At 28.4% G+C, this 11,750-nt stretch overlaps 1 protein-coding gene across 2 annotated transcripts in view; it reads right to left on the reverse strand.

Moving 5' to 3' along the window:
• The window catches only part of LOC129960737 (uncharacterized), a 53,340-nt gene extending 42,049 nt beyond the window's left edge, over positions 1 to 11,291 (reverse strand). Inside the window, exons 1-3 of one of the 2 annotated variants that reach the window (XM_056074348.1) lie at positions 11,203 to 11,291; positions 6,099 to 6,178; positions 2,678 to 2,880 (exon numbers count right to left, since the gene is read on the reverse strand). In XM_056074348.1, the coding sequence (XP_055930323.1) occupies positions 2,678 to 2,880; positions 6,099 to 6,178; positions 11,203 to 11,269 (350 nt within the window). In that variant the 5' untranslated portion in view covers positions 11,270 to 11,291. The remainder of the gene's footprint in view (positions 1 to 2,677; positions 2,881 to 6,098; positions 6,179 to 11,202) is intronic. The other variant, XM_056074349.1, reaches the window with a different exon arrangement.
• Between the last annotated feature and the right edge of the window lie 459 nt (positions 11,292 to 11,750).

The following is an 11,750-nucleotide window of genomic DNA, read 5'->3' on the forward strand; positions in this document are numbered from 1 at the left end:
AACATTTTTTTTTTTGAATAATCCCAAATTTTTCCTGCGAATGCTATGGTTTCTTTTTAGCCTGCATTCTTGTTAGTAAGGTGCATTTCGTTTACGTTCTTGGCTAAATATAGATTTACGAATAATCACGACAGAAAATGAAATTGAAAGGATGTGCGAACACTATCCCGAAACATCGTAGCATAATATTTTAGATGTCATTTGTTTACCTTTATTTTTAAAAATTAGTTTTAATTTTGCAGCAGCTGTAAAGTAACACAATTAACGTACTTGTATTTAAAATCGTTGCGTAGTAATTGAGTAAAAATCCAATAACTAAGTCAATGAAAGAATTGTTGTAAAATAACTTAAAACACTTTTAAAAATTCATTAAAATTGGAAAAAATAATTTTACACAAATATGATCGATATCCCTAAAAAGCTTATTATATTTTGAGTTTTGAAACGGTTTAAAAATGAATTGCGTGCAATAACATAATCATTGAAGAAAAGCTTAAGAATCTTTATTAATTCCTAAATAAAATTTTGGGAAACCCCTTTCTAATAAAGCATTTATAACCCAAAAGGTAACGGCGTGACAAATTTTGTAGCTCTAAATTCAACTGTATGCTCCGAAGAGCATTTGGAAAGATTTTTTCAGAAGGCATGGCGCAATTTACTGATAATATGTCAGCTTATAAACCTTATTATGATTTTTTTTTTAAATCCATCACCGATCTTAAAAACAGATAAGGTCATTTTCTGTTTAAAAAATATTCCTTTTTTTGTCACTGAAATATTCATAAAGTAGTATACTTTGTTAAAAATGTTAAGTTACTAGAAATGTTTTCTTGATCAAAGCTCAAGAAAAGAGAAATTAAAAATAGAGTGATTAGAGTTTAATGGTACCTATCACAAGTTTAATGCCTTCAAAATAAGACAGCTAATTATATTGAAATCCTCTCTAGTTAGAAGCACTCTTTCCAAAAGCTTACGGAAAAATACCAATTGGTTATAGATTTGAAACTAACAGGCTGAAATTACTTTAAACAAACACGAAAAAACAAACTGGTTTTTTTAAAAACCAAATCTAATTAATTTAATCCTATTATTTTTTTTCGAACTCTTCAAATCAAACAAATGCTTTTATTTCATCTCAAGCTACATCATTTTTATTTTCTCGCGTGCTAAGTATTTAAAGAGAAAATCATGTAATCGTCAAAAAATTCGAACCCTAGATTTCGACGAATATTCATTTTTTAGACCTGCTTAAGTCCGAAAAATTCCTTTTTAGAATTCTGTCTGCAAACCCTTTCATCTAGACAAATGATTGTGGAAATTTCGAATGAAATCCATTCATTAGAAATACATCTAAGAGGAAATAAATACGATCTGCTTAAATAACATTTGGTGCGTAATTTGAACATATAAAGCATAGGTGTGTGTCAAATTTTGAATTCGATTCTATTAAGGTCTGCCCATTCGTATGTATAGAACTCAAAAACGCAATGACATTGATAAATGAAATTTGGTATGTAAATAATATTGCAAAAATGTATCAAATATTGATTTCGATAAATAGATTTTAAAAAAGTCCAAAAATGCATATTTCTTTCACTTCCTACGAAGCACAAGAGGCTCATGTGCGAAACTCTGATAAAGAACGAGAAAATTTCGGGAAGATCACTGCCATTGGTTTTTCCTAAAGTTTAATAAGAAAGAAAGCAAATCAACATGATCTCTGGACAATAATTAACTACATCATCAGTTGACAATTAAGTATTCCAAGGTCATTATGACTAACAGAATATGTGTCCCCGTTTTATTATGACTCCTTAACTCAAGGATTTAGCTAAATAAATTAAACTCGCCATCACCATCAGTAATCATAACATTTTAATAATTAATGTTAAATGAAATCTGACAAAATTTTCATCCGTACGAAAAACATTTTCATGAAATATTGTGAATAATAAGTAATGTGTATTAGCTTATCATTGTCTAAATGGGCAATACATGGAACGTCATTAATTAGTCACAAATAGTTTCTTTTTAGGTCTCATATTTTTAATTACACCTCTAAGTTCCTGCCTGGGCTTAGTGCAACCTCTAAAAAGGATTAGGAAACAAAATCGAAAGTTTTGCCCACCGAGCGATCTAGAGGATTATGACATGGTATAGCTAAAGGTACATTAATCGGAAGAAGTTCTTAGTATTCTCCTAAATCAACAAACGTAGGTGTGTTCTTTAGTGCTTGTACTTGAGGCGATCGAGCTGGTTTCTGGAGGTCCTCTTCTTAGAGAAACAGAGGTGTTTACTTTGAAAGTGATTTAGAATAGAATATACTTCTATACATTTCTACTTCATGTGCTACTCAAGTAATTTTTGACCAATAGAAGATACCACATTTCCCCTTTATCATAAGTCCTTGACTAATCACTTGAAGAAATGCTATATCAAGATATAGAAATGTAGATAGAGGATACCAAATGAAATAAAAAATATTTCTATTTTATATTACAAATCTTTATTTTACTTGACATATAAATTTGGCTTTAAACGTAAATGCTTTTTATCTCGAAATATTTTTATTCGCTGCAGGAGTCAAAATTTTCTGATAATTGATTTCGAAATAATTTTTTTTTTGACTAAATGGCGGATACTCAGTATTCCAAATGGAGAAAATCAAATATCTTACTTTACCATCATTCTATCATTTTCATTAGGTTCCTCGAAATCTAAAACCAGCCAATCATCCGATAATTCGACACCATCTTCATCGATTTCTTCCTCCTCTTCTTCAGGTTGTCTATTGTAGATATCGTAGAAAATCTCATCTTCATGAGATACTTTCCACGAAGTCAGATTAGACTGAATATCATTTTCCCACAAATCTTGTTCCTGCAAAAATATACCCTTATTAATAAAAAAATGACTACTAAATAAAAAATGTTCTTTTATAATCGTGGAAGCAAGCAAAATAAGAAATCCAACGATTCAACGAGGAGTCATCTTCTTGGACTACTATTTTCTTGAGACTGATGAAAGAAAGGATTTAAATAGGACAGAATCAGCATCTTTTATTGACACTTGAGGAGATTTATTCTTAAATTTTTATTTACATCTAACACTAATACTGATTATACAACTCCGACATCAGCTATAACATTAATACTGATTATACAACTCCGACATCAGCTAACGATGGTAATATCTTATGGGGGAATTGGATTCTATTCATATATCATTTGAAATGTTTTTCTATGCAAGAGTTTCCTATTAAACTTCACATATATTTGATAGATATCTTTAAAGAGGTATACATATTGCAATGGTGTTCAAAACACAACTTTCAGAAAATTCCTCAATTTTTTTCCCTACTTCTTAACTTTAGACACTGAAACAAATTCTCTGTATTCCAAATTTATATAATATGTGTATAATGTTTGCCCGTGTTATCAAAATAATTTGAATAATCTTGATTGGGTGCATACTAGTTCCAGTTCAATTAAGTTTCATAGAAGTCTTAAATTTTTTTCTTCGCAATTCATTATTGAGTTAACTGTTTTTCAACAACTGTTTCTAACTGATCCTAACCAGTTTGCAACTGGCATTCCTATTTTTGTTGATGAGTCAAAAGAATTTTATATTGATCATAGTTTGTTCTTTGCTTTAGATAATGAATGCTCTTCTAGTATGTCTTGAATTTCATTTTAATGGCCAATGGCGATTTCTGTTGACAGAATTTTTTTTTCTTCAGAAGAAATTTTGCACGCATTTTGATCTATGCACAATTACATTTCCCAAGCATCATTTTAATGTACAAGGAAACATCTATTCTACTCGAAGGAGCCCCAACTCATCCTCAAAATGTAATGCACCTATTCAGTAGTTTTTGCGATCCCCCAAATTTATTTTACCCATGTATTAGGACATCAAATAAGACGATACTGGAATTACGTAACTTCTATTTTTCTTCAAAGACCATTACTTTAATCTAATATAAAGATTTTTTCCTTTCTTATCAGATCCATTCATTTTGGTATAATCGTGGGATCTATAGATTTGCAGTTTCCTTTAAGAAATGATAAATTTTTTACCTTTAACTAAAAATGCTTGATTTAAAGTCGAATTCATTTGATTCCTAATTAGTATCTCCCAGAAACATTTTTTTTTTTTTTTTTTTTTTTTTTTTTTTTTTTTTGTGAATGGTGAAAATCATGTCACACTGGTTTTGCAGTCAACCATATTAGATGAAAGATCTACTTTTAATCATCATGAATTATGACTTTTTTTGTATATGATCTTCAAACATGCATATTTTAGTAATAGGAAATCTACACAAAGACACTTTTAAGATTTGAATATTCTTTGAAATTTGATACCAATTTCATAACTGTTCAAATCAACCGTCATTTCATGTAAAGATAATGATATCAACTGAAACAAATACTAATAAAATAATTACTAGTGCATTTGAATAAAACAATAGGGAGAAAAAAAATTGCCTTCATTTCCTGGTGTTTTTGCTATCTTCATAAGACTGTTGCCTAGCAACTGAAGCTTCTATCAAATAATGACCTAAATAGGCTAAAGGCTGCATCAGATAGAAATTAGAATTCTATGAATTGATTCTTTTTTGTCACTTTCTCAAACGAGTATAAAGAGCCCATGTTGAAAAAAAAATGCTGTTTAAGAAATCTATATTTTTTGGACAAGAATGGCTTTCTATTGCAACATGGTTTCGAACAAAGATGATAAAGTTTTCTAGTAGCAATCTAAAAATGGATTGTGTTGCAGACGAAAACAATGAAAAGGTCTTGAAACTGGTATCTTCAAAACTTATTGAAACAAAATTGAAATCAAAATTATATTGGACATATTCTGTTTACATATCAATGCTACATTTATTTCTTTTGAAACTTATTGGATCAATATCCCAATATTTCCGTTTAAGCATTTGGCATTAGTCGTGTCAAATATTTAAAAGTTGACTATTCATATGTAATAAGTCAATTTATTTTAGTTTTTTATAGGTTGTGTATGTGCCATCTTCCCAGGCAATTAAATTGTGATTAAAGTAAATTACAAGTCAATGTTTTACAGGGAAAAAAAACTCTTTTCAGAAATATGCTTTATTTTAAAATTCTGTCATTTTGTATCGTATTGTTAGTGATTTGAAATATTGATCCAAGACTTAAAGAAACTGATATAAAGCAAACCCACATGAAACACTGAAAATAAGATTTTAAATTAAAATAACTTGCATTCTATAAATAAATCTCACTATAAAACTTTTCATTGCATGCACAAGAAAAAAAAGTACCACATTTAACATTACAATATATGACGCACATATAAACTGATGAAGATATAGAAGACAGCAGAGAGAATTGGAGAATAATTAGAATTGCAAAAAAAGTCGAAATGAATTGGATTGCTCAATATTCTTTAAAATGGGCTCCCTGGTTAAAACATCCAAAAGTAATAGAGAATCTTTACATTTAGTAATAAAAGTAATATAATTACATAAAAGTAATAGACAACATTTAGAGAACCATATATGATTGATAATGAAGGGAAAATCTGTCGTTGAGGCGATTTTTTTTTCACATTTCTGAAATGAGCCAACAGTTGTCTGTTCTTAACAAGTGACGTGCTGATAGCAAGTAAGAATGTGGACTCCATTGCTTAATTTACCAGATCTCCGGATTATATCGAGTTTTTGTTCAGAGCTTCATTTAGGATTATTCCTCAGCAGGAAGTTCAAACTTTTGATTAGTAAAAGACGACTTTAACAATGGAATAAATGTTTATAAAATCTTTGGTAAAAGATTAAATATAGGTTGTGCATCTACAGATTCATTAACTGTGATCACCTTGCTTTTTCTCAGCATGTTCTTTGCTATTTAAGATTATATTTGAAATTTACACGAGGGTCACTAGTGTGAAAGTCTAATATTGAATATATTAATCTAAAAAATTTAACGTTAACTCTCATTAGTGCAACTGAAATATATAATTGATCATAGGTGGATTGTTTAACATTAAATAATAGGTAGCTAGCACAAACTGTATTATGTTTCTATTGTGCATTATAATTATTATAGAATATTTACCTCGTGAACTGCAGTACTGTTATCCCATAGTTCATAATCATTTTTCCAGTAAGATGAATTTTCATCCTCAACAGGAACATCTTCATTTTCGGCAAAAAATAAAATAGCATTGAATGATTCTTCCATATATTGATAAAAAAAAAAACTTAAAAAAACCTGCTTAGTTCCTATTCCGCAGGTTGCATTATTTTCATTTTTTTTCCTACTAATACATCAAATACAGGAAAAAAATTTCAAAACATCATGTGACCAAGATTTTACACATAGATTTGTTTACGTAAAATCCCTTTCAAAATAGGGGAGAAATCTATAAGTGGAAAAAATTATTTTTCTAAAGCATCAGATGGGGTTTTGCTATCGATATAGTAATAGAAGTGGTAACAATGGAATACTCTTGCTATTACGCGAGTTTCTTTTTCTAGTTATCCGACAATACGTACATATCTGCTTGAAATTGCTGGTTTGTTGGATATTTACAAAGAAAGGGGAATTCTATAAAAACAGGATTATGTTCTGACTTAGAAAACAAATTTAAAATTCCCTTTTCTCTTTTTAAAAAAAATAAATAGCTCAGACACGTGAGTTGTGGCATTTTGTATCATTTCATTATAGTCACTAAATTCACTTGCATCAAAGGTACTTACACCTAAAGAGTTTTAGTAAGAGCTAATAATAGCATCTATTTACAGAAATGCATCTCTGACATAAATAAATTTAATAGGAGATTTAAAAACAAACTTTTATTAGTGCTCAAAAGATTAGAAGTTAAAATTTTTAAATTATTTTCTACTTTTTAGTCCTTTATTTCTAATGCATTATTTTATATGTTATTGAAATTTGAAATCTCATTTTTCTTAAAGTCACCATAAAATAGCGCTATTCAAAATTTAATTTAATTTAATTAATCGATTAAATGTTAATTAAATATTGAAAATATTGAAACTATGTGTTATTACTGGGAATACATAAGTGTACACATTTTTAAAAACTCGCATATCAGAATAAATTAGAAATTCGTTTCGAAATTCCATCGTAAAAACATAAAGCAATTCATCTTAAAGGAAAATGTATAAAAGTTAAATTCACTGGAAAATTAAGAAATAATTTCAAAACACGTGAATGGTATTTAACGCCATAAAGTGTTCGAAAATCTATTATTTATCTAGTATTTGTAACTTCAAGAATATTGTTGTTTCCGCATTTTTTTAGAGAAAAGAAAAGTTTATTGCAAAAGAATTAGTTTCGGCTCTATGGTATGATCGCATTTTCCAAGCGATTTGACAGATAATTATATATTTGTAGTTTGGGGAAAAAACAACCTGCAGACAGCTGTAATTTGTTTGAAATTATCTTTTGGAAAATATTTGATTTTCTTTTTCTTTTGCGTAGGAATGAATTGAAAATTGATGCCATCAGAAAAAAAAATTTTAAAGAGAAAAAACTTGTAAAAAGGTTAATAGTTGCACTTGAAAATAATGAATTCCTCTCGTGAATATCTTTCTTTCCTCCTTTTACAGATCTAAAAAATTTCTTGTCAAGTTCTGCATATTCAACGTGTTATATTATTAGTGGCTATTTCCACAGTGGCTTCATATATTAAATTAATATATCTGGGTGCACAAAAGAAAAAAAAAGGGGGGAAAGAAACAGCATAAGTAACAATATATAACTAAGTATCCTAAGCAACAGTATTATTAGTTGTTGAACGGACTCTGAATTATTTCTTATTTTACCTTTTACCTTACCATACTTTACTTTACCTTAACTTTACCTTATAAAAAATATTTTTATTGAGATTTAAATTAACAATGTTTGCTCCCTGAATAAAATGTTGACATTTTTTTTATATTTTAAAACGACAATATAGTGAAAAGGAATCTATTTTCTATGTTGTATACTTTTGAATTACATCAAATGGACTCTGTCTAAAACTCGTCATTATAAAAGAGTAGCTGAAGTGAAGTGCTTAAATTGGAATGCAAATGAATTCACCGTTTGATATTATTCAAAATCTTTGACATGCTACCAGAAAAAACGTAAAATTATTTAAATCATTTTTAATAATCAAGTTCTCCTGAGTAAAATTTAGCAAATTTAAATTCTCAAATCCAATTTTTTAAATTCTGTTCTTTCTACTCGTTATTTAAATAAAGCAACGCCTTTTGATAGAAATGCAGAATAGATTATAATGCATCATTTTTTTACGAAAATAAATGTACTCTCTTTTGGTTTACAAAGGGACATAATTAGCTAACAGAATATTCATAAATGAATGCATTAGAAGATTAATTACGAGATATATTTGACCTTTTTGTATACGAAGAGAAAGTATTGTACTCATCAAAACATCCGAACTCGAAATTTTGACGAATCTCCCCATTTCTGAGAATTGTATCAGTCTATTACTGAACATGACAAAACAAAAGACACCAGATTCTATCAAATTTTGCATTGCGAAGTCAGTACGATAACTATAAAATAAAGAGAGATAGAACAGCTTTATCATCTAAAGTTTAGATAGAGATCAAATTGGGAATCAAATTCTCCGGTTTGTACTTTCAGAAGCACGTAAACGCAGAACTCAAAGATATGAAATTCGTTATGTGATTTGGCGACTTAATTTCAGGTCAAATTTCAGTTTCAGTCTGTTAGAAAACAAATCTACCAAAATGCATATTCGGTGTTCTTGTGCTTGTTTACTAACCGCATCCCTGATATTAATAGCTAAAAATTGCTCACCAAAAAGAATTTTCGTAACTATTATTCGTCATTGGCATGGGGTTAAAAATACACAAGTACATTTATTAGAGAGTATGCGCGAAAATTTCAGTAAGACAACTCCTGATTGTCAATTCATAAAACAAAATACAGGCTGTGATGCACTGCATTTCATGAACAATAAAAATTTGGAACTCTTTATTATTATTAGTGGTTTTTTATTGGTCATTTTATAATCAAAATGCGTTTTTATTGTTCATTAATTTCACAATTAATATTCATATTGCTTACTACTAGATTCATATATAAAATAATTGGAATGCTTCATACTTCACGCTTAAATATTATACTACTTATACAATATTACTTGACGTATATCTTTTATTTCTAAACATTCCTTGAGTTTAATTTGCCATTAGAAGTACATATAGGATCATTATTTTATTATTCATTTCTATTTGCAAACTCTTGCGTTTTTTTTTTCTTTTCGTTTAACTGAGCTTATTTGCATTTTACGAAAATTGAATGTTATCTTTAATAATTCAGAATTTTAAACTTTAAAGGGAGTTTTAAAGCTTTAATTAAGTTAAAGAAACTTTATCTTCAATAACTTGAACACCTTTTTTTAAGTCAATACAAAAAGAATGTTTTCCTAAAACTTCTGGAGGTCAGAAAAGACATCGGTTAAACGTCTTTAAAAAAGGCTAAATGCTAGTCACTTCATAAATCAAAAAAGTGATCGGCATTTAATGGAGTGAAACTTGATAGGATTCTGTTTCTGATCATCGCTTCTGGATTAATGGGATTAAAACTTTGAACTTAGAAGAAATTTTCACTTTGTAGTTAATGTGTCTGGAAATCATTAAAAAAGGAAGCAATAAGAGAGTTCAGGTTCACAAAGATACTTCCAAACGTTATAAATATATTCTTCATGCTTTATTCAATTTTATCAAATTATGTTTCCAATGCTATCAGAACAGTTTTGTTTGAATTTAAATCACAGCAATGAAATTAAAAAAGCGAAACTGAAAATTTAAATAGCAATGAATTGGAAATCTTCTAACAAACTTAAAGTTAAGGTATATTCTAAAATAAATGTCTACAGAACAAGTACTTACATCGTAATGTAAAAATATTCCACTGTAAAAACTTTAAATTTGAGAAACAGAAAAAAATCTATAATAGTTTATAAATTTAGCACCACAAATTTAATAAGACTCTGAATTAATGCTCATTGACGAAAATGCTATTTCTTTCCAAATTTATCTGTATTTTTTTTGTTAAATCTTACTATTAAAAACAGCCGTGGAAATTCGAAGTGATTATCCCTCAAAATTCCGAATTTTTTTCCCTTGAAATGCTATTAATACTGAATGCTGCAATGGTGTTTCCTATCAAATGATATAGATATTAAGACATGAATTCTGCATTCCTCAAAATGAAATGATTCATTTTGCATGGTATGGAGTTAGACTGCTTTTTCAAACAATTTTATAATTAATTGGTAAAATAAATAATTTTTTGACGTAAAACAAGAATACTTTTAATGATACACCGTTAGTTTCAATTCATTAATATTAATCAAAAAGTTAAGCCAAATATTAATTATCTGATAACTTTATCCTGTATTTTTTTAAATCTTCAATAGATATAGTTAAGATATTCTGTGCTACCAAAAAAGAAAAAAAATCTAATGATTTAGTTAAAAAAATATTAAAAATTTCAATTCATTTTGTCGATAAAGAATTGTTCATATAATTATGACATGAATGATTTCATAAATTCAGCCGCATATACCTACAGATGAGGTGGACATTTTGTAGAAGTTTGATAGTCCAATTTCTGATTTATTTATGATTTGGTAGGTATAATTGGAAGTCAGAACTTTACATAAGTACGTAAAATACTTTTAATGAAACCTATAACTATGGTTCACAATTTATGAATGACTTCGAATCAATTCTCCTTATGGTTTTTTTAAAAATAGAATTGAAAAGGGTGTTTACTCCATAAATAATTTCATAAATTTAAATATATCCACAGATAGGCTGAAATTTTTATTATTTTTCGCCATTTGGATGAATTAATTCATTATTTCCTGACATGATTTGGATGGCATAGATAGAGGTGAAAATTGAATGAAACTACGTTCTGAGATTGATGAATTATTTTGAGATACCTGAAATTCACGAAATTCCGCTTATTGTCTTATGAATAAAAAATGATCCATTTTTTTATAGGATATTACTTTGTGCCGTTTAACAATGATTCGGATGGTAAATATTTGTATAAAACTTATGCTTTTTAATTTGTTTTTCCTTTAAATACTTCGATTAAAATTTAAAATAACATTATTCCAATTACAATAAAAATACCAAATTCTTACCTTCATAAACTTCTGCAACTGAAGAAAACATTTCAAATAGCAATACTAAAAGAATGGATGTCTTCATGTTTCCCGTGTCTAGTGAAGTTAAGAAATGACTCAATATCTGACATAAATGTGGTTTCCTAAGGCTCTTGGATTAAGAACCAGCGGAAGGAACTTCAGATATCTTAAAAACGTCTGAACCGGAAACTATGAGAGATAACAAGCATGCTTTATCCATCATTCATTGCTTCATTCATGAAAATTTTATCATATAACTTGGAGACTCATTTCAAAAAGATAGATATGGTTTGCCTTGATTTGTTTAGAGTTCAAATGCAATGACCGACCTATTTTGCGTCAAAAATAGGTCGATTAAATTCTATAAAAATGCTATAGTACTGATAAGAAGAGTGATGAACGTTTAAGAATAAAGTTTAAAATTCTAAAAATACTTCTCGTGATAGTGTAAACTTACAAAAAGTCGAAATGACATAACTATGTGTCTAAATTTCATAACTTCATTCATAAAATTAGAAGAAAGTTTAAATTGCGTTTGAATGACA

Source organism: Argiope bruennichi, chromosome X2 (assembly GCF_947563725.1).
Source record: "Argiope bruennichi chromosome X2, qqArgBrue1.1, whole genome shotgun sequence".
NCBI lineage: Eukaryota > Metazoa > Arthropoda > Arachnida > Araneae > Araneidae > Argiope > Argiope bruennichi.